This window comes from Oreochromis aureus, linkage group 3 (assembly GCF_013358895.1).
Source record: "Oreochromis aureus strain Israel breed Guangdong linkage group 3, ZZ_aureus, whole genome shotgun sequence".
NCBI lineage: Eukaryota > Metazoa > Chordata > Actinopteri > Cichliformes > Cichlidae > Oreochromis > Oreochromis aureus.
In genome coordinates, this window is record NC_052944.1 from 59,367,178 (window position 1) to 59,391,575 (window position 24,398).

General features: G+C 38.2%; 1 protein-coding gene across 2 annotated transcripts; it reads right to left on the reverse strand.

Annotated features, from left to right (window-relative positions):
* Positions 1–1,144: 1,144 nt before the first annotated feature.
* LOC116329904 lies at positions 1,145–22,526 on the reverse strand. Of its 2 annotated transcripts, XM_039606239.1 has the most exons (12): positions 22,310–22,526; positions 12,681–12,728; positions 9,480–9,558; positions 9,195–9,227; positions 7,537–7,818; positions 6,302–6,568; positions 5,546–5,851; positions 5,009–5,275; positions 3,544–3,792; positions 3,238–3,314; positions 1,757–1,807; positions 1,145–1,622 (listed from the first exon to the last, which is right to left on the reverse strand). In XM_039606239.1, exons 3-11 carry the CDS (start codon positions 9,517–9,519, stop codon positions 1,781–1,783), a joined length of 1,548 nt encoding a protein of 515 aa, XP_039462173.1. In that variant the 5' UTR covers positions 9,520–9,558; positions 12,681–12,728; positions 22,310–22,526; the 3' UTR covers positions 1,145–1,622; positions 1,757–1,780. The 2 variants fall into 2 exon arrangements, with proteins under 2 accessions (XP_039462173.1, XP_039462164.1); XM_039606230.1 differs by lacking the exon at positions 12,681–12,728.
* Positions 22,527–24,398: the final 1,872 nt, after the last annotated feature.

Sequence of the window (24,398 nt, forward strand, 5' to 3'; positions counted from 1 at the left end):
AACATATCAACATGTCCGACCTTTTTTATTTCTTCACATACTCTGACACTGTACCAACCTTGGAAAGAGGGCAAAGTGCAAAAGACTAAATTCCCTGATTTGTGCTTCAATATGTGGACGCAATTCTTGGTGCCTTTAGGTTCACTTCATAAACTTAGCAATCTATACTCCAAACACAAAAGTTTTTGTTTGTTTTATTTTGTTTTATAAACACCTATGACATATGCAGCGCTATATTTATATACTTCTGAGACTATTGTAATCAAGTTGTTACCACTTTGCTCACAATATCTTTGTGGAAAAAACTAAAATAGTTTAAAATGGTTAATGCAACTTTTTGTTTTTTATTATTAAATACATTATAACAACTGTGATACCTACATGTACTTTGAAGAGAGAGTAAATCCTATGAACAGGATTGAGATTTAAATGCAACACACGATAAAAAATTAATGAATACAAGATGAAACACATACAGCTCAGTGGTCTTTGTTTGTTCCTTAATCTGAAGGAAGGAGATTTGCCTTGTTTCCTTTTCTCACCTTTGACTGGGTGTGGTGCTTGTCCTTAATTGCACTCACCTGTCACATGTTATTTAAGGACTGCATTCACCTAGAGCTCACTCCTTCTTCACTCCCACATGGGGCGGCAACTGAGGTGAGTTTTTGTTTGGGTCTCCTGAGTTCACGCATTATTTTAAGTTAATGAGTGACTTAAATCACATTTTGTTTCTTTTCAGAGTTGGCAGTCCATGTGTGTCCTTTAATACTGTTTATTCGAATACAACGAGAAGCCTGTAAGTAATTGATAACTGTTCATTCTCATTCTGACATGATGAGCCCATAATGGTAACAAGCTCCAACTTCCTCTGAGCCTCCTCCTCCTTAACAGTTGCTACGGCAATTTCATCACTGAAATTGAAATACAGCTCTGCTTATTACACGACCCTTTCTGTTTAAACTTTCCTCAAAATGTGGTTGCAAATTTGTTTTGAATGTTTCCTCTCTCCCCTCTCTGTTTGTTGTTGTTGGCAGTTTTAACTGGCTTTAATGTAAAATCTAAAATCCATGTTAATTTTATGAGCTTTATCTATGCAAAATTTAAGACAATATTAATAAACAAACAAATGAATGTGCCCACTGAATTTCTTTTAAACATTTATTTGGTACAGAAAGGTAGAAAATCAAATATGGAACATTAGTAAAAAACTGTAATCATCATGGATAATCCTGATTGGCCTCAGCACCACTTACTGTACAGTTTCACCTCTGCTGGCATAAGGACAGGCACAGGAGAATTTTCATACTGCATGCACTATCTATACAGAGATTATTCAGAGCTACATTATATAAAGATGCATTATCAGTCACCCAGGATCACATATTGCAGATTTTTCTTACTACAAATGATTATTTTTACATTTTGTATTTGTAAAAAACAAAGAGCATGAATAATGTATTTATGGTTTTGTTTGTGCTGAAACAAAGTATGAAGTCTGTATTTAGTTGTATTATCTTCAAACAAACTAACTGTAGAAAATACGAAGCGTGTCTGAGAGGAGCAACAGTGGGTTCATAAAATGCTTCTTTTTTTGCTTTGTGGGTACAGCTCTCCTCACTGACCTGTAAAACATCCACATAAAGACAGAAAGTTTAAGGTTGTCACAATGAGCCAAATCCTCCAAAACCTGATATCCTTCAATCAAAAAGCTTTCATATGTCGTATTGCTCTTTAATATTTAAAATATATACGGTACCTTCTCCAGTTTCTTCCATTTGTGTTACTGATTCATAGGCAGCATCATTACCTACATAAAAGAAACATCCAGCAACAATTAATTTAATGTTATTGGACTCCATAAATATCACATTGTCATATACACTGCCAAGTCCAAGTATTTGGAAACTACGGTATAACTAAAACCAGAATTATGCAATATTTTCATACTGTGAGTCTGCATGCGGTTATTATGATGTGAAACACTAACATTTGGATTGGATTATTTCAAGTATTTACAATTTTGTTTAACTTTGATCTATTTGTCAGTTGGCTGTTTGACTGCTTGCTCAGCAACTGATTTTTAAGAACAAGGTCTCGTGGACTTGAATACTGACAGCCATGAGCTGCATGTACATTAAGGTCGATAACGGCTTAATGGCAAGTCAAAATCATCTTCTTCCTGCTGCTTCCTTTAGGAATCACCACAGCAGATTATCTGCCTCCCTCTCACCTGTCCCTCTTATCCTCCACAGTGACACCAACTCTCTAAGAAAAAAATTCTTTCAGGCCACTGTGATCCCAGATGATCCCAAACTGGAGAAAGTCTTGTTTTTTCTGTAGTTTCATTGTTTAGTACAGGATAAATAAGCCAACACCAAAGACAGTCTCCTCTCCTCCTGATTATTGGTCATGTGCCTGGTCATGTGATTTTTCTTAAAGCGATACAGGCACCGATCGATCTTTTTCATGTCAGTTACTTTGGATGTTTGACCCCAGGGATTTAAACCCATCTGCCTTCATGACCTCTACTCCTTGTATGTTTATCTTCTCACACACATTTACTCTGTCTTGCTTCTAGTGACATTCACTCCTTTTCTCTCCAAACCATACCTCTACTGCTCCCAACTCGCACTGCAGATCACGGTGTCACGGGGGGAGTAGGTTCAGCCACATGGCTCTCCGGCCCAATCGGGTGAAGGGGGTATATGGTAGGGCGTGGTCCGGGGTGCCGGTGCGGCAATTACGCCCACCGACCTACATAAGGGGAGTTGGGTTGTTGTGTGTTGTGGTTTGATGTGCGGCTGGCAGTTTGGGAGCGTCAGTCGTTGTAAATAAATGGCTCATAATTACAATCAGTGGTTCCATGATGCCTTATTCACGCCACACATAGTTTACAGAGAGTCCAGCCTGACCTCCTCAGTCAGCCTGTCCATCACCACTGCAAACAACAAGGGGCCCAGACACGATCCCTGATGTAGTTCTACATCATCATTAAACCCATTTGTTACTACTGCTCACCTCGCTCATTGTCTTCATACAAGTCCTCCACCACTCTCACATACCACTCTATCAGTCTTGACCTCCTCATGCAAAAAAATGCAGTGTCGCAGTTCCTCTCTTGGCACCCTATCATTTGCTTTATTTAGATCCACAAGGACTCCTGACATTTTACTTTTGACTTTCAACTCCGTGTCAGTTCAGATTAAAATGGTAATAATAACTGGTTTCAGTACTGACCAGGATGAAGGCGACTGCATTCACGACTTTCATTCTGGCTGTGACAGGAAATGAAGAGCTTTCAGGTCCCACAGCAGCTAGTGTGATAATAAACAACCAAACAGAATTAACAGATTTTATATGAGACATTTTTACAAAATATAATTTAATAAACTATAAAACAGAGTAAATTTACTTCACTTAAACAGGCACACATTTTTATCTGCTATACATATTTGCTAACACAATGCATGAGGACTGAGTTCCTTCTCAAACATTAAGATGGGTTTTAAAGTCATGTTTAAATAACGTTGCAATGCTACTCACACTTAACTGACATGTAACGTGATGGCGACTCTTTTCCTGAGTACTGACACTTGTAGGAACCTTCATCAGACTTTGACACTGCCAAGAAGTTCAGCTCCTCTCGGGAATCATTTTGGATAAGTTTGTTATTGTGGTAAAAAGCCACACTGGGAAAGATTTTTTTTATTCTCAACTTGCAGCTAAGACTAACGAAAGTTCCCTTTTTCACAGGATCATCAGGGATCACCATGAGAGGACCAGAATAAAAATCTGAAAAACAGTCAGATGATATTGTTTCAACTGGATCAGCTTGTGCAGGCTTTCAGAACAAAAGAAAAACAAAAAATGCTTATTTGCAATAATAATAGATTTCATAAATGTCTTGTAGCATGCAGATGTGACATGTGACCTGGCTTATTTAATAACTATTCTATAAAAATAATAATTTCCAAATAAACAGCAGGTTCATGAACTACATAGAGCTTTTAAATTGTGTCTAATGACATAAAAACCTAACCTCTAAGCTCCAGGGTATCTTTTTTTTAACATTTCCCCTGATTCAGCCTGTAACCAGCTGCCTTTTTGGAAACAACACTGTTTTAAATTCCAGAACATTCTTATCCTAATCACAAGCCCAGAGTAAAATATGAAAAAATAAAATAAAATATATTAGTAGCTTTACTCAGTACTAAAACGCCAACAGAAAATAATGATACAGATGTTATTGAATATGTCTAATAAAATAACACCAGCATTGCTTTAAATTGGACAAAACAGTAAGTGAGGCATAACTAATCATCCTTTCTTTTAGCTCACAGAGCCCTTCGAACTGTCAAGGTTACTCTGCCCCCTGTGAGATCTCTTAAACTCCATTAGCTTGGATGGGGAGTGTTGGTGCGCAGCCATTTTCAACTCTCTCCAAAGATCATTAATCGAGTTCAAGGACATTAACAGAGTTGTCCTGAATCCAACTCTGTGTGCTTAGGACCGTTGGCCTGTTGGAAGATGTGGCACTGTGGAGGAGATTATCATCAAGGGTGTCTCTGTACGTGGCTGCATTAATTTTTCACTCAACACTGACTAGTCTCTCAGTTCTTGGTGGTGCAAACATCCTCACCTCAGATGCTGCCACCACCATGCTTCACTGTAAGGATGGTAATAGTCAGGTGATGAGTGGTGCCTGGTTTCCAGACACAATGCTCGACATCGGGCCAGAGATTTTTGCTTGGTTGTTCTTTTGGAAAGTTTATAAGAGTAACATGACGAAATGTGGAACAAGTGCTGTGAATACTTTTACTGCAGATGCAATGTAGAAGGGTCCTTTTTGCAGCTTTTACATGACAATCTTCAGGAATATTACTTTGGTGTCAGAGACAACATAACATTTACATTTTTGCCTGTTTCTTCACAAAAAAATGTTTAACATACAGAGTATTGAGAGAAATATTTATGAAACATTATAAGATACAAAAAATATTCTACAAACCCTGTAAAGTGATGTTGACTGCATTGCTGAGCTGTTTTGACATAGACTCACACCAGTACACTCCATCATCTGAATATGAAACTACTGTGTAGAGTGTGCATACGGATTCTCTTAGTTTCCAAACGTCACTGCAATACGGCACGCTATTCTCAGGGAACTTCCTCACTCTCCACCAAGTAGAGTTTCCCGTACAGGTCAGTCTGACAAAGTCATAGCCTAATCTTTGCTCTACAGGGCCGACTGTGAGAGATGCTGCTGAATAAAGATCTGAAAAACAACATGGATGGATAAGTGAAAGCACAACACATAAAAACTAAGTATCAAGCATTGACATGAGCTTAAATGCAAGTAAAAGCACATGGATCTGTTAAAAGAACCAAAGAAGGGAATTCACTCTTACTTGATCATAGAGAGAAGGGAAAATGTTAAATTTAGTCCTTGTTTGCAGGGAGCGCAAATGCACATTGATCTTAAGGTTATATAAATAATTAATGACATTAAATACAGCTTATCAAAAAGGGACAGAAACAAACTGACCTGCAGACCAGACAAACTTTGGTTTACTGTAATAGGTGTAGTAGTAGTTCCTTCCTCTTTGTGCTCTGCACACATATGCTGCTGTGTGTGTTTGTCCGGTAATGATGTACAAAGTCTGAGCAGTCTCGCTGCCATCTGGTAGCAGCTCGTACTTGTAGGGCTCTTCTTTTATGTCCATATTAGGGATAGCTTTATACCAGTAATAGCTCCATCCCTCCGAGGGATATTCAATCTCACAGCTCAGAGTTACTGAGGCTCCGGGACTCAGCCATGAAGGAGACACGGTGAGGACAGGATGCAGTTTAACTGTTGAAAGAGGTTTTTTTTTAGATCAGATTTTTTAAAATTTGTTTTATTTTTTCTAATAACATTGCTAAGTGATGGGTTCACAAATCAGGTCAGGGTCACTCTGCCCTCTTAAACAGCCAACTTATCATCCCTCTGGTTTGGCCTGTGTTCACTTTTGAACAAGAACATAAGTAAATTGCTACAAAATTACAAACTGTACCATTGTTATACATAAGACTAATTTTATTGATGTTATTTGAACCACAGCATGTCACAGTACGCTGTGTGTGGCACACATGAGGTAACCAGGGAAAATGAACACACTAGGGAGCACAAGTGAACAAGATCAGACTAATGAGACGAGTGAAGAAGAACTCAACATACACACAGGACAAGAGACTGTAAAAACAGGACAGGATCATTTGGATGAAACAGTTTATATGGGTAAGACATGTCTGTCCAACTTACATGATATAGTGACTGGAATGACATTACTCCATTCTGTCAAGGAAAGCACAGTTTTGCCCCTGCATTGATAATTTCCATTGTCTTCCCAACCAACATTGTAGAAGGTTCTTTCATTGGTTGTGTAATATGTGGTGAACCTTTCTGGTCTCCAGTCATAGCTCCAGGAAGTCTCTTCTCCTCCTGGGATCTCACATCTGACAGTGAATGCTTCACCCATGTATATCTGAGTCCAGTTGGGCTGTATAGTCAAAATGGCCGTAATAGGAACTGTTCACAGAAAATATTAAATTAAGAGACAGAAGCATCATTCAATTCAGTTCTATTAAATTTAATTTACTTGATGCCAAACCATGACAGCAATTGCCTCAACGCGCTTTATATTATGAGGTGATATATGAAACCCAAATCTCTTCACTTCAAACAAAGTCCTTCAAGACTCACTAATACATCCAACAGTGAACATCCTCTCCTGTGGGGATAAATAACCAGCCTGATCTTTGAGTTTCAGGTGAAGTGTCATGCTCGTCTAAATGCGTGTCAGCATCTTAACTCCACTAAAGGAGGCACTAAAGAATCTTTTCGGATGTATTTCGAGAATACAACCAGCATCAAGGCTCATATTTAGGGTCATGTCATTCAGTTAGGAACTTTAATTTGCAAATTTAAAAAGTAAGTGCATTTACTTGCACAAATTGGAGTCTATTAGATAGATATGATACAAACCACTGCAGCACAGTACCTGTAATACCTACAGCATGTTCTAATTGCGCAAATAGAATATTATGGTGGACAGTATCGAACGCTGCACTGAGGTCTAGCAGGACAAGCACAGAGATGAGTCCACTGTCAGAGGCCATAAGAAGATCATTTGTAACCTTCACTAAAGCTGTTTCTGTGCTGTGATGAGCTCTGAAACCTGACTGAAACTCTTCAAATAAGCCATTCCTCTGCAGATGATCTGTTAACTGTGGTTTAATTTCTTCTGCTTGAACATACAGTATATCCACACACAAAGTTTAAAAAGGTCATTTAAACTACTTAAATTTATATCTTTCAATTTACAAACGAACTCTGTGAAACAAGTGAAAGATTTAAACAGCGAAGTCAAGCACAAGTCATCCTTGTTATTTCCATGTCATACTTCACTAAGGTAATATTACTGACAGAAAGACAAAAAGAAGGACAGATCACATAAGTTTAACTTTCATAACAAAGATATAAATCGCTAAACTCACGAGTGTCTTTAATGATGGCCTTATCACTGTTGTATGTGAGGCGACCTGAATCGCTTCTTCCTCTGCAGGAGTAGAGACCTCTTTGTGACACAATAATAGCGTTCTTCCCTTCATATTCTGTCATTGGCTCTTCTTTAGAACCAAATGAAGCAGCTCTGTACCACAAAATCGTCCAGTTGCCAGAGCCCTCCACAGAGCAGCTCAGTGTCACGCTGCCCCCTATTGGTAACTCATACCTTGTTGGTCTCAGTATGGCAGTGGGTGATTCAAAAAGGTACTTCACTTTTCCAGTAGTATTATGAGAAAAGGGCAAGCAAGAGAGAGAGAGAGAGAGAACATTAACGTGTTACTTATTTCATAAACAAAAGTACTACATAGAAAGTATATACAATAATTGTCACTAATAATGCTGTCATTTTAGTGAATGTTTTAGTTGTTACAGTCCCCTGAAAGGTATTTTTTTGTTTCTGTTTTATTCACTGATGAAAACAATTTCACAAATCTGAAACCTCTTTTTAAACACCCTATAAAAAATATAATAAAATATAAATAATATATAAAATATAATATAAATACTAAGACAATTAAACTACAGAAAATGCATTGCCACACTAATTAACCATGTATATGTGCTCATAGATTAGGAGAAAAAAACACATGACAAAAACAATTGATCAAAATGTATCATAATGTTTCTTACAATAATACTACACATGTACAGCATGCTGCATTTTGAGTTTAATACTAATAGGAAGTTAATCTGATATGTTTGGGATGTGTTATTGTATTTTAAAAAGCTGTTGTTTCAGATATTGTGTCCTTGAACAAAAACAGCTAGTAACACTGAGCAGCACAAAACACAATGTTCAACTTATTGAGCTGAAACTAATAACTTGAATGAACATTTTCCAAATTATGCAATCCAACCAATGCAACATCAGATGAACACTGAATATCCTGTGTTCATTGGACGTTTCACCTCAGCATATCTGAGTCTAGCCGGGCTCAAAGACAACAATAAACTCAATATGAACTGTTCACATCAAAACATCCATTTAGGAGATTAAAAAAATCTGGTCTTTATAACTTATGAATAAAGTAAATGCAAGAAAGCTAACTGGGTCATAGACAAAAACTGTAACACAACAACACATTCACAAACTATTATGTAAGCAACTTAAATTTATAGTCTTTATTTTGTGATAGTTCTTTTTTTTAATTTCGTGTCATATTTACTTTGCCCAAGTATTAGCCTTTATCTGTCAGGAAGACATCTTTCCTGAGGCTTACTGTATGGTCTCATTGTCATAATAGTACACTTTAGCCAGTGTTAGAAGTATTTCTTATTCAAAATGTACCCTGTAGTAATACCAGTAATCTCAATTTGTGAGAAAATCACTACATTTACGAATATTTTATGTGTCTGTGGTTGCACTCGTTTTCTCCACCACTGGCTTCTGCTGGATAACCTAAAACCTCTGCACCAAAACTAGCCTCATGCCTGAGTGCAATATTTTCTCATGTGACCAACAACATGTGAACTTAAAATATAGTGCAGATACATAGAATTAATAGTTTTATATGTAAAATATAAATACAAAGAAAATGTTAATTTGAGTGTTACTCAGACTGAAATAAAAAAGAAAGCAGTTTCTTACCTTGAGCATTGCCAGAGAAGGCTGACGCAAGCACTGGAGCAAAGATTAAATCGAGAAATTATGAAACTGAAAATCAAAATCATAATCAGCATTCTCTCTCTCACACACACACACACACACACACACACACACACACACACACACACACACACACACACACACACACACACACACACACACACACACACACACACACACACACACACACACACGCACTTCTGCACTTCATCTCTCACAGTAGAAAAACATTTCTTTTAATTATTGCCATTCGCAGAAAATACTTACAGAATAACCCCAGCAAAGTGTGTCTCATGCTCATGTCCATCCCTGCTGCTCTCTGATACAAAGCTTATCTTGAAGTTTTCTACTTTGCATAAATAATGCAGAAGAAAAAGAAGTTATACTCTAATAAAAGCTATTTTGGAGAGAGGTATATATAATCTATGCCAATCATATCAAATTTACTCTATTAATGCACTCAGCCAAAGAATTATAAAGTAATGGGGTAATTATACCCTGTTAAGAGTAACAACATAACATCAATAAATGCAGTAAAATATATCCCAAACCGTGAGTCTTGTGTTCCAAATTGTGCATGCGCCAGACTTTTTGACTGAGCGGGACAGCAAGCAAATTCTGGGTCCGTTCTCCGTTTCCATTGAAACCGATCGAACCACAGAAGTGAAGGTAAGCTATTTAAATAGAGTGAATAATATATAATACCGCATGCAAATAGTAATTTTTGAAGTGATGAGATATTACACTTGCTCGCGTCTGTGTAATGCGCCATTACTTGAAATTAAACTTTGAATCTGTTGCTGTCTGTTAACCATCGAGACAACTGCAGGTAAGTTGGAATGAACTGTGTTCGTGGTGCGCTATTTATCTATATATACATACATATATATATATACATACACACATATATACACACACACACACACACACACACACACACACACACACACACACACATATACAGTTAAGCCCATAATTATTCATACCCCTGGCAAATTTTGACTTAAAGTTACTTTTATTCAACTAGCAAGTTATTTTGTGACTGGAAATGACACAGGCGTCTCACAAAAGATAATAAGATGATGTACAAGACGCATCATTGTGGAAAAAATATTTCTCAGCTTTTATTTACATTTGAGCAAAAGTATCATGTCCAGAATTATTCATACCCTTTACAAACTGTCACAGTCTCTGGGAAAATCCAAAGTTCCATACCATTCCAAATAGTCAAAGCTGTTCTAAAGCATCCTAATTACCCTGATTAATTGGAAATAGCTGTTTTGATCAACTCAACAGGTGAAAAACAGCAGCTCTCTGCAGGTGGTCTGTGGACATTCATGGCTAAGACAAAGGAACTCAGTGAGGACCTGCAGCTGTGCATTCTGGCTGTTCACAAGTGAGGAATGGGCTACAAGGCCATATCCAAATGTTTTCAAGTTCCAGTGGCTACAGTGCAAAGTATTATTAAAAAATACAAGATGTTCCGCACTGTGGAAAATCTCAGAGGACGTTGTCGGAAGCCAAAAGTGAAACCTGTGCTGGCCAGGAGAATAGTGAGAGGGTGAAAAAGAATCCAAGGATCACCACCAAGGCCATTCTGGTGAATCTGGGCTCTGCTGGTGGCAATGTCTCAAGGCAGACAGTCCAACGGACACTGTTGGGTTCCACGGATGCAGACCAAGGAAAACGCCACTTCTCCAGGCACTTCTAAGGCATGCAAAAGCTCATTTGGCCTTTGCAAATGCTCATCTGGACAAAGAAGAAGATTTCTGGTCTTCAGTGTTATGGTCAGATGAAACAAAAATTGAATTATTTGGTCACAATGATTTTGCCTTCATTTGGCATAAAAATGGAGAAGCCTTCAACCCAAAGAACACCATCCCCACTGTCAAACATGGTGGTGGGAACCTAATGCTTTGGGGGTGTTTTTTAGCCAATGGACCATGGAACCTAATCACAGTAAACACCACCATGAAAACAGAGCAATACATGAAGATTCTCAACAACAACATCAGGCAGTCTGCAGAAAAACTTGGCCTTGGGAACCAGTGGACATTTTAGCATGACAATGACCCAAAACATACAGCAAACGTGGTGAAGAAATGGTTAGCAGACAACAACATTAACGTTTTGCAGTGGCCTAGCCAGAGTCCTGACTTGAATCAATTGAGAATCTGTGGAGGGAGCTAAAGATCAGGGTGATGGCAAGAAGACCCTCCAACCTGAAAGATTTGGAGCTCGTTGCTAAAGATGAATGGGCAAAAATGCCTGTGGAGACATGCAAAAAGCTGGTCTGCAATTATAGGAAGCGTTTGATTGCTGTAATAGCCAATAAAGGCTTTTTTCTATTGATTATTGAGAAGGGTATGAATAATTCTGGACATGATACTTTTGCTAAAATATAAATAAAACCTGAGAAATATTTTTTTTTCCACAATGATGCCTCTTGTACATCGTCTTATTATCTTTGGGGAGACACCTGTGTCATTTCTGCTCAAAAAGAACTTGCTTGTTGAACAAAAGTAACTTTAAGTCAAAATTCGGCAGGGGTATGAATAATTATGGGCTTAACTGTATATATATATATATATATATATATATATATATATATATATATATATATATATATATATATATATATATATATATATATATATATATATATATATATATATATGTGTGTGTGTGTGTGTGTGTGTGTGTGTGTATATATATATATCCAGCTGTTGTTTGTATTGATTTATTTTTTCAAAATTGAAATTGAAGAAATGGAGACTTGGACAAGTTGCTATAGCATAATATCCTGAGCTGGACCAATATATTGTTCCTAATAGTTTAATAAGCCCACTTTATGTGAAATGAAAAAATTGTAGAAAACTTAACATTTCTACGTTGAAGTGAGTGAAATAAATAATAGGAATAACCCTGTCATACTCTTGGATCATATGTCAGCTAGTAGCATTGGGGATCTTGTGAAAATTGTTAGAGTAGTGATAAGTGACACATAGAAACACATACAGACTACAGACAATAAGTGTGATAAAGTGAGATGTTGCAGACTTAGCTTTAGAAATCTATGGGTCACATCATCACAGTTTAAAACTGTGACTGTAAAAGTGTTTCTTCCCTATGCATTTCAGGTTTTGTCTTTTATTGTCAGTTTTTGAATTCACTTTAAGGAAATACAGGTTTCTCAGCCCACACTTTAGACGTGCCCCTGCTTGAATGGATGCAGCAAAAACTCCGAGGCAGGTACAGACCTGGAATTTTGTTTTCACCAAATATGACAAACGCAGCCTACCTAAAAAATAAAGCAATGCTTTATCACAACTGCAGCTTGAAGCAGGGCACATGTGCTGTCTGATATGAGCTGAAAACAGCCAATCAAACCACAGACAAAAGTACCAACAAATGTAATAAAGTCATCACTGTGTATGAGCAGAATGTGAGGAGAACAAGACAGCTTACCTTTTAGTTTCTTTTAAATCCAGCTTAAAATGCTCTGAAAGCTTGTTGCTTCAGACAAAGGAGTGAACGAAAAAGAAAGAGAGAACCACCTGTTATATAGCAGAGAAGCACCGCCCAGATGTTAACACACAGGTGAGCTACCTGCCAACAGCGCTACTTCTTCTTTATCGTTATCTCTTTATATTTATAAAAGTCTTGTGTTCAAGTCACACACATTCACATTATAGTTCTCTCTTTTTTTTTTAGAAACTTTTGTGATTTTTCACAGTGTATTGTTGATTGATGCCATACTAGAATTTCCCTGATAACCCCACCTACTCAAAACTGGAAGTTACTGGCAGTCGTCAGTATTTATTCTGGTATACTTGTAATTACACTGCACTTGTTGTATTCAGGCAGCTAGTTATAAACTCACTGCCACCTTCTTGATTCAATATCAGGAGGAGTTAATACCAAATATTCTGGAACCTACTGAAGCTAAACAAATCTCTCTTGATCACAGTGTTCATATGGCTGCTTTTCAAGTTCTTTATCAAACCTTAGTCTTGCTGTTTCGTGCCAAAGAACAAGCAGAGTCCATGCGGGTTTCATATTTTCTTTTTGTTGTAGCTGTCTGAGAAACTCAGATTGTTATTGATAACACGTCTGAAATAGTTTCCATCATCATTCCATTCATCTTTCAGTGCTGAGCTGAATTAAGATTATTGAATTATCCTTGGCATCATTTTAAGACAATTTTAGACCAAAATCTAATTGACAGCCCTTTGACAAAGTGTTACGTATGCGCTTTATGTCTGTAGTGTTTTGGTTGCTTCTACTGAAACCAACTTTTTAATATTGAATTTGATTCATAACAAATACAGTTTTTTATAGACTTTCTTGACAAACATTACAAAGAAATAACCAAAGGGGACCTTGAATGACACAATTTACTAAAACCAGTTTTATAGACTAATATTCTTCACGTTTCAACACAGGTGTTTGTGTTGTTTCCCACATTCTTTCAAAGTAAAACAGCTGTGGTGTTGTGCAAGTTTGCAAGTCTGCTCTTAATAGAGTTCACAAATTTAAAAAAAGCATCTAATTCTTCATAGTCGAAAACAATAACTAGTCTCTTTTTTCAATTAAATATATGAGTTTAGTTACTCAGATCTTGTGTTCAACAACTGAATCCTGTATTTCATTAGATTTTAAATACATCTTGCCACTGTATCCCTGCTGTTAAATGTTTACAGGAAAGTTTTTTCAGCTGGATCACCTTCAACAAATTCGGGCTCATATTTTAATTAGAACAGTCTTAGAACAACAGGACTATTGCACTGGGTAATCTGAACACATATTTTTTATATAAGTAACAATTATATTGTTTCCATGAGGCCCAAAGGCAGAACTAGATGCTTTCTATTTGTTAGCTATCCACATGTGTCATAGCAAGGCTGCTTCCTAAGACAGAGACACAAAATATTTGTTTTATATTTTCATCTTGTCTCACTCCACCTATCTCATACAAGTAAAGATGGTAATTAATAACTGAATGATTAAATGCATAAATAGCCTATTTAGAGAGAAAATGTTTTCTTTGTACCTGTAGGTGGACAGACAGACAACAGCAAATAAGTTATCCTAATTGGGCGTTTATAAAGTCAGCAAAGATGCACACAAAAGAAGATCAGACACCAGCGAGGGAGGATAAGAAAGACAGATGCAACAACGTTGTCATCCCCTATGTAGCCGGTGTATCAGAGAAACTCAGGAGAGTTTTCTCCAAGCACAACATCCCAGTGTACTTCAGACCCAGCAACACACTCAGACAGAAACTGGTTCACCCGAAAGACAAAACTCCAAAACACAAACTGAACAACGTGGTGTATGCTGTACAGTGCAGCGAGGAATGCCCAGACCTCTACATTGGAGAGACCAAACAGCCACTTCACAAGCGCATGGCACAACATAGAAGAGCCACCTCCACAGGACAAGACTCAGCAGTCCATCTGCATCTTAAGGATAAAGGTCACTCTTTCGAGGATGCCAATGTTCACATATTGGACAGAGAGGACAGATGGTTTGAAAGAGGAGTGAAAGAGGCCATCTATGTCCACTGTGAGCGACCATCTTTGAACAGAGGCGGTGGTTTACGACACCAACTGTCTGCCATCTATAATCCAGTTTTGAGTTCCCTCCCCAGACGCCTTAACGCCCACTCACATCCTGGGCCAAATCACATGATAGGGTGGGACTAGGTTTCATAATGAGCTCACCCGAAACCCTGGCTGATTGGGACCTACACCCGCTTTCACACCTTGGCTCATGTGATTAGAGGATCATCAGGGGGTCCTTTTGTCCCTCTTTGGGGGGAAACTCCCACTGGGTTTAAATCTGGGACTCTCCACCATTTGACCTTAGAACTGAAGAAGCTTCTCGGATGAGAGGTGAAACGTCTTCAAGCAACTCAAAGAAGTCCAGACGCTTTTCTTTCCAAGCTCTTTAGACAGCAAATAAGGATAATCAAACTTAACAAAGAGATGAATAGTTATAGACAATTCACACAGTGTTGCAAATGTGACCTGTGACGTGAAACATGACCTCTGACCTCAAGCTTACTGTCATTCAACCTTATCTGACATTTTTAAGAGACTTTCAGGTGATGCACTTATGCTATCAGTTTGAAAATCCTGGGCCTGCTAGCTGCCTGCCAGGCTTAACCTCAGCTTTTGTCTGTGTTCAAGCATCTTATCAGCTGATCACTGAGTTCAAAAGACAGTTGCACAAAAGACAGTGACTGATGTCAAACTGATGTTAATGATTTTCATTTCACACACAGTCGCTGATATCCTGAGCTGAACTGACAGCAGCATTAACAGTTTAAACCTTTGAGGAAACGCTTTTTATTCTTCTGTGAGATATTTTTCATTTCCAGGTAGTCTCTTAACACGTTTAGACACAGGGATCACATTTTAGACATGAACACAACTACTAATGTTAATATGATAGTTGAGAAAAATATGTTTTCTTATATTAGAGTAAGATTTTTAATTATTTTGATCACCACAACTGTGAAAATCCCACGTGTTATCATGAATCACTCTCACATCAACTCATCGTTGCATTGTTGCATTGTAAAATCCCCTACCTATCAATACCAGTGGGTATTAGAGTGATAGGACAGATGATATTTCCTCAGAAACCCTAAAAACCTCCCCATCTTATCAGGCCTGTTTAGCTATTTCTGCTGAAAAATCACAGTTATGATTAAAATACACAGTTTACCATCTTAAACACACTTTAAAAGACAAACGTCTCATATTTGGTAGAATCTTCTCTGACATCTCCTGGGGTACCACAAGCAACAATTATTCTGAACCGGTGGTGTTGATTTCAGACACTGACGCTTGATCTCTGTTAGAGTGTCGTACATGGTGAAAAATAGCACTAAATGAGTACCCGTCGTGTCAGATGCGGTAACAACGCGTCTTATCTAAGCAAGAGCTTGCATGAAAATAGACTGGTCAGCTGATAGATTTAGCACATGCTGCTTGATCAAAGCGACACATAACTGAGATAAACTGCAAGTGGCATTTAGGTGCTTTCAACCTCGTCGTGTTCTGTTTTAAGAATAAATGAAGAGAAAAGTGACTGCTGTCTTCAAAGATCAGCAGTTCATAATACAGCAGCAAGAGTTTTTATAGCTTACAATGTATTTTTGCATAAGTTCTCTGAAGACTCTGCAATAGTTGGCCTCATCACTGATATCACCACGATAAAATTACACTTCATGCACATCTCTCTCTCTGTGTGTACTTCACGAACAGTTTCCCATCTCAAATCTCTGTTTGCCACCAACATGTAGCCACACATCTGAACGCTTATTGACTTTCTCTCCTGATATTTAGACTGTAGTGTTGATATTTTAACCGCTGTTTACCAGTCTGCCTTTGTGTTCAGCGCTGTCGGCCACTGTTTTTTTTTCTTTAATTCAAATAGCTTCCGAAAAGAAACTCACGTCTGTTGTTCAATACTGAAGAAATTTAAACTTTTTAAATTATGTTTTGTGAATTACAAAACACTTGGCTGTGTCTCTAATTAAACCTCTGTAACATTACTCTTCTTTACTTCAGCAGCATCCGGTAATGCTCATATGTTGATTCATTGTTTTCTTCCGTTTTTGTTCTATTGCAGAATATTTTTAAGGTTATCTGCTATAAAAAGCCAGGCCAGGCTGTATTTTATCCTCAGCTACTTTGACACAAAGGCATCTGATGTGATATTTACACCTTTGATAAAGTCTCACAAGTGTCAGCTTTCTTTTTATGGATATATAAATATGGAAATGTACTGATAAGTGATCAGAATTAGAATATTTTTGATTCAAATTGAATCGAATTGAATCATGGATTGAATTAAATCGGGATCCTGTGAATTGATTATAGAAATCAGTGACGATACCCAGCCCTACTCTCCCCCCATCTGCCTGACAGTGTGGAAAAAATACCCAATCAGCCTTTTTAGATTCAATTCAATTCAATTCAATTTTATTTATATAGCGCCAAATCACAACAAAAGTCGCCTCAAGGCGCTTTATATTGTACAGTAGATAGCACAATAATAAATACAGAGAAAAACCCAACAATCATATGACCCCCTATGAGCAAGCACTTTGGCGACAGTGGGAAGGAAAAACTCCCTTTTAACAGGAAGAAACCTCCGGCAGAACCAGGCTCAGGGAGGGGCGGCCATCTGCTGCGACCGGTTGGGGTGAAAGAAGGAAAACAGGATGAAAGACATGCTGTGGAAGAGAGACAGAGATTAATAACAGATATGATTCGATGCAGAGAGGTCTATTAGCACATAGTGAGTGAGAAAGGTGACTGGAAGGAAAAACTCAATGCATCATGGGAATCCCCGGCAGCCTCGTCTATTGCAGCATAACTAAGGGAGGATTCAGGGTCACCTGGTCCAGCCCTAACTATATGCTTTAGCAAAAGGAAAGTTTTAAGCCTAATCTTGAAAGTAGAGATAGTGTCTGTCTCCCAATCCAAACTGGAAGTTGGTTCCACAGAAGAGGGGCCTGAAAACTGAAGGCTCTGCCTCCCATTCTACTTTTAAATACTCTAGGAACAACAAGTAGGCCTGCAGTGCAAGAGCGAAGTGCTCTAATAGGGTGATATGGTACTACAAGGTCATTAAGATAAGATGGGGCCTGATTATTTAAGACCTTGTATGTGAGGAGCAGGATTTTGAATTCAATTCTGGATTTAACAGGAAGCCAATGAAGGGAAGCCAAAACAGGAGAAATATGCTCTCTCTTTCTAGTCCCTGTCAGTACTCTTGCTGCAGCATTTTGGATTAGCTGAAGGCTTTTCAGCGAGTTTTTAGGACATCCTGATAATAGTGAATTACAGTAGTCCAGCCTGGAAGTAATAAATGCATGAACTAGTTTTTCAGCATCACTCTGAGACAGGATATTTCTAATTTTAGAGATGTTGCGCAAATGGAAGAAAGCAGTCTTACATATTTGTTTAATATGTGCGTTGAAGGACATGTCCTGGTCAAAAATGACTCAAGGTTTCTCACAGTGTTACTGGAGGCCAAGGTAATGCCATCCAGAGTAAGAATCTGCTTAGATACCATATTTCTAAGAGTTTCAGGGCCGAGTACAATAACCTCAGTTTTATCTGAATTAAGAAGCAGAAAGTTAGCGGCCATCCAGGTCTTTATGTCTTTAAGACATTCCTGCAGTTTAACTAATTGGTGTGTGTTACCTGGCTTCATGGATAGATAGAGCTGCGTGTCATCTGCATAGCAGTGAAAATTTATGCTATGTCTTCTAATGATGCTGCATAAGGGAAGCATGTATAATGTAAATAGAATTGGTCCTAGCACTGAACCCTGTGGAACACCATAATTGACCTTAGTGTCTGAAGAGGACTCTCCATTTACATGTACAAATTGGAGTCTATTAGATAGATATGATACAAACCACTGCAGTGCAGTACCTGTAATACCTACAGCATGTTCTAATCGCTCTAATAGGATATTATGGTCAACAGTATCGAATGCAGCACTGAGGTCTAGCAGGACAAGCACAGAGATGAGTCCACTGTCAGAGGCCATAAGAAGATCATTTGTAACCTTCACTAAAGCTGTTTCTGTGCTGTGCTGAGCTCTGAAACCTGACTGAAACGCTTCAAATAAGCCATTCCTCTGCAGATGATCTGTTAGCTGTTTGACAACTACTCTTTCAAGGATTTTTGATATGAAAGGAAGGTTGGAGATTGGCCTATAATTAGCTAAGACAGCTGGGTCTAGAGATGGCTTTTTGAGTAAAGGTTTAACTACAGCCACCTTGAAGGCCTGTGGTACATAGCCGATTATTAGAGATAGGTTGATCATATTTAAGATTGAAGCATTAATTAATGGCAGGACTTCTTTGAGCAGTTTTGTAGGAATGGGGTCTAAAAGACACGTTGATGGTTTGGAGGAATTAATTATTGAAGTTAACTCAGAAAGATCAATTGGAGAAAAGAGTCTAACTTAACATTGATGGTACTAAGAGTAGCTGTAGATGATATTACATCTGTGGGATGATTATTGGTAATTTTTTCTCTAATGATAAAAATTTTATTTGTGAAGAAGTTCATGAAGTCATTACTAGTTAACGTTAAAGGGATGGTTGGCTCAGTAGAGCTCTGACTTTTTGTCAGCCTGGCTACAGTGCTGAAGAGAAACCTGGGGTTGTTCTTATTTTCTTCAATCAGTGACGAATAGTAAGATGTTCTGGCTTTGCGGAGGGCTTTCTTATAAAGCAGCAAACTATTTCTCCAGGCTAAATGATGATCCTCTAAATTTGTGACACGCCATTTCCTCTCCAGCTTACGAGTTATCTGCTTTAGGCTACGTGTTTGAGAATTATACCACGGAGTCAGGGACTTTGGATTTGAGGCCTTAGTTTTCACAGGAGCTACAGTATCCAGAGTCGTACGTAGTGAGGAGGTAAAATTATTAACAAGATAATCGACCTCTGTTGGAGTAGCGTTCAGATAGCTGCTCTGCTCTATGTTGGTACAGGGCATTGAAGATGATAACAGTGGGTGGATTATATTCTTAAACTTAGTTACAGCACTTTCAGAAAGACATCTACTTTGATAAAGTCTACTCCCCACTGCTGTGTAATCAATTATTGTAAATGTAAATGTTATCAGGAAATGATCAGACAGCAGAGGGTTTTCAGGAAACACTGTTAAATGTTCAGTTTCTATGCCATATGTTAAAACAAGATGAGGGTAAAAACCTAAAACTAAAAGCAGGAGACTATTTTAAAAAATCACAACTAAGAATATTTTGAATTAAAATCTTTTTGTTGAAAGTTTACACCTTAAATGATCATAAATGCATTTTATTTTTGAACTCATCTATATCCCGTGAAGACACATTGATCAAGGGGATGAAAGTTGGCACTGTGATGGTAAAAGAAGAAGATATCATTGATTTGTTTGTTGTCCTTGAGGGGGCAGTAATCCTGTCTGATCTGAAGGGTGTCCCTATTCAAAGACACAGTATAAATAACAGAACATCTATAGAATTGAAAATGTAAATATAAGATCTGAGATAAAACAGGTAAATGGATGTTGGTTGGCTCATAGAATTACTTAAGAAGTTTATACACAAAAATGTACATCAAGTTCAGTAACCTTTAAAATTAAAATGAATTACACAGCTACCTTAAGAAGCTTTGGTAATTAAAAAACCCCTCAATCAACTAAACTAAGACAAAACCTTAATCAGCAAATTGTTCTGATTAACTTGAAATAGATTCTCAAGTTAAAAGAACTGCAAAAGCATTTAAATAAACTAAGAAATCTAAGCAAAATAAACTGAGAAAAGAGTTTAAACAACAGATTATTTAATTTAGATTAAATGGTAAAATAAATGTGACTATGAAAGTAGCTGATTTAAGAGACAAGTCATCTAAACTAATACATGATTTTAGATGACGCACGATTTTTCATCAGTATAACATTTGATTGTATTATAAGAAGAGACTCTATTTCTTAAAAACTGCAAGGCAGCGCTTTACATGGGATCTATATGTTGAAAGAACATGTTATAATTTTAAACACAATTACTCTTTTCACTTTATTTTTCATTTTTAGAGGAATTAAAATATAACTAGGTTCAGCTTCACTAGCCTGTAGATGAAGCAATTACAGAGAAACACCAGAAGATTACTAAAGAAATCATCAATGACAGCTGAATAGAGACAGTGGGGCAGCTATGTTGAGTCAACGGTGAAACGGAGAGAGGTTTCAGTCATTTGTTTCAAACAAATGACCACAGGTGTGATTGTGAAGCCTTACAATCTCTTTTGATTAGATCTCCATTTAATCAAGAAAGCGAAGAAAAGCCACAGAAGTGGCGACTCATTCACGAGGAAGAACTTCATAGTCAAAGTCAAATAAACTTTATTGTCATCTCTGCTATATCCAGTGCAGCAGAGAGACAAGACGACAAGGCTTTGGTTACATCAGTGCAAGAAAACCAATTAAATATATATAAGAGGAGTAAGAAAATAAATATATGCTTAAGTCTAAATGATCAAGAGAAACTACAATTTACAGTTTAGAGTGGTTTAAAGTGACCAGTCTAGCAGCTTGTAAGCATGAGATTTCTTGAAGGTAAAAATTGTCCAAGCGCTGAGACAGCCCCATTCGGCCAGACTGATAGTTTTTTGGCAGACCTTGTGCGTTTCAGCAGTGACGTATTCGCGGGCAGCAGCATCACAGTGGCGTCATCAGATGAGCCGATTAGCAGGCGGACAGCTGCTTTGTAGCCCCGCCAGCCCCGCGCACGTTGGTGTAAATTTAATTCAGGCGCATTTGGAATTTAGAGTGACTGTCGTGAGAATTGCTTGGTTGAAGTCGCCGGCCACAATAATGAATCCTTCCGGGTGCGCAGTCTGGAGCTTGTTGACAGCTTGAGAAAGCTTGACTTTTATTCACCCCAGCGGCTGAACATAACTGCCCTTTTTATCTTCCATCTGTTCGATGAGTGCAATCCGTCATATATCGCTCTGCAGCTTAAAGCCTGCTGCGCCGTGTCTTACTCACACGCTACAGTTCAAAGTGACGGACATCGCTTTCTGGCTTCCAGTGTGTGCGCAGTTAGAATAAAAAGCCTTATTAGGCTGCTCGCTAATGCCCAGCACTGCTCACACATCTTATTTGCACCACCAGTGCAGCAGTTTCCTCGTATATTTAAAGGCTTTACTTTGTGAGCTGTTCTCTGATCCTGTCTCTCAGTGACGTGTGCGGCGGTCAAACGGTCGTTCACGCGCACAACACAAAAATAAAACGCCTGCTTTTATGTGAGCGCGCACAGAGAGAACCACAAAGTCTGCGCGGAAGGGTTTTAACCTCCGCTCCTCACGCCGTCTCTGACTGAACGTTTTGGTTTTTGGAGCCAGCAAATAAAAATAAAATGTTTATTTAACGCGCTCCAGAATCTGATCAGAAATTATGGTTTTCCTAAACTGTTAATCTGCTGAGAGTGCGGATAGGTCACGTGGTTTACTTACGCGCAAGTTTACAAATCTAACAAATACGAACAAACCTCTTATGTTAGTTCAAACTCACCTGCAGATACAGACGGTGAGTCCAGCTGAGACGCTCCAGCAGCTAATTCCGCTTGATGATCCGACTCTTCAAAGTTTGCTATATATCCAGAGGATACTGAGATGTCCCAAGAACAGAACATCCAAATTTAATCCTGACGACGAGTTTAAAGAGGAGTTTTTCATTAAAGCTGAACGTTATTTAGGGTGAAAACAGATGCGTTTCTGTTCAGTGACAGGGCTGCTTGTCTTTTGAGGAAGAAAAACAGACTGAGGGTGGGGACATAACACGTCATAAACACGAAGGGGCTCATTTCACCGAGTTAAAGGTTTGGATTCAGAGCTGATCAACAACAAAACTGATTACTAATCTACCATCAGTCACATTAAGACCACCATAGAAGCTGTTTAATAGAATAAACAGGAGTCAAGCTCAGATTTAGGTGGCTCTCCTCTGACTATGACCTTGATATAGGTGAAACCTTCCATCATACTGACAGTGGCCCACATTTGATTGGCTCTATCCTGAGAAAATGAACATGTCTGCGAAGAAATGTGTGGCTCAAAACCCAAACAACATCTGCAATTACAGTGTAAACCAGTGGTGTCAAATATGAGGCTCACGGACCTGAACGAGCCCACCAACAGGATGCGTTTCAGTGAAGTGAAAAATCATGTATGATTTTTGTTCCAAATCAGAGTCAGTGGAGTGCTGCTACCAAAACATGCTTTCCATTCATAAAGAGAAATTAAACTCAGGTGAGTTCAGAGTTTCACATTCAACAAGACAGCAGAGGCATGAAAAACACAGAGTGAACTTATAGAGCAGACACAGCAGAGACGTTTCCTCCATCCTGCTGCTCAATGATATCAGACCAACACTGAGATCAGCTCACAGTCACATCAAGCAAAACCTTCCTCTTTCACATTCTTGTAGACTGGCTGTCAGTGTTGTGGTTTCCTCCAGAAATGCACAAAAGCAAACATCAGCACCTGTGTTGACTTCACTGCCTGTCCAAACCACAGGCATGTGTTCTTGCTCTTTTTGACACTTAGAGTAAAATCACTGACTGTGTTATTGAAAGGACTGAGTTTATCAATTATGTTACAGATTGAAAGAAACAAGTTTTGTCTTCCTGTAGTTGACAGCAGGAAGTGACCTGGAGGTGGTTTTGTTACTGTCGACTTCTCTCTGTTTCAACCACTAACATGTGGTCAGAAACTGTGTGGCTGCACAACATCAAACTGCATCACGCTGTGTTTAAAGTTTTTAAAGGTACAGTGGCTTACAGTTTTTTGTGAGTTATGTGCCGTGGCTCCAACAGGTTGGGAAACACTGGTTTACATGAACATAACTTTAGCATAACATGAATATAACTTCTATGACTATGCTGTATGTTCCTGCTCAGAACTCCAAACAGTTTGTACAGTGGCTTGCAAAAGTATTCGGCCCCCTTGAACTTTTGCACATTTTGTCACATTACAGCCACAAACATGAATCAATTTTATTGGAATTCCACGTGAAAGACCAATACAAAGTGGTGTACACGTGAGAAGTGGAACGAAAATCATACATGATTCCAAACATGTTTTACAAATAAATAACTGAAAAGTGGGGTGTTTGTGGCTTTTGCAAGCCACTGTATTTGGCAGAGCTGAGCTGCAGTTTGATCACTTTTGTTAGCTAACAGACTTTCTGAGAACCCTTTAAATGTTTACTATACATGTTGTTACAGCTGTAATCTCACTGAAATCCAGCTGAACACGTCCCAGTTGACACTTCTCTTGGTTGTGTGTTTGGGATCATCGTTTAAATATTGGGCCTAATTTCATCTTCATCAGTCTGGTAGACGGCAACACTATACCAACCTACTATACCAATGATATGCAGTGCCTTTTGACCGAACATGGTGTATGTTATGGGATCCAAAGAGTTCAGTTTTGGTCTTATCTTGCCAGACAATATAATTCCAGTATTTCACAGGTTACTCTAAATGTTGTTCAGTGAATTCATTTAAGGACATATATCTATCTATCTATCTATCTATCTATCTATCTATCTATCTATCTATCTATCTATCTATCTATCTATCTATCTATCTATCTATCTA

Coding starts and splice junctions, on each gene's coding strand:
- LOC116329904 (XM_039606230.1), bottom strand. CDS start 9,519: ATGGACATGAGCATGAGACACACTTTGCTGGGGTTATTCT. Junction 5,276..5,545: donor AAAGTTTGTCTGGTCTGCAG/GTCAGTTTGTTT, acceptor GTTGTTTTTCAG/ATCTTTATTCAGCAGCATCT. Junction 1,808..3,237: donor ATGCAGTCGCCTTCATCCTG/GTCAGTACTGAA, acceptor TCTTTTATGTAG/GTAATGATGCTGCCTATGAA.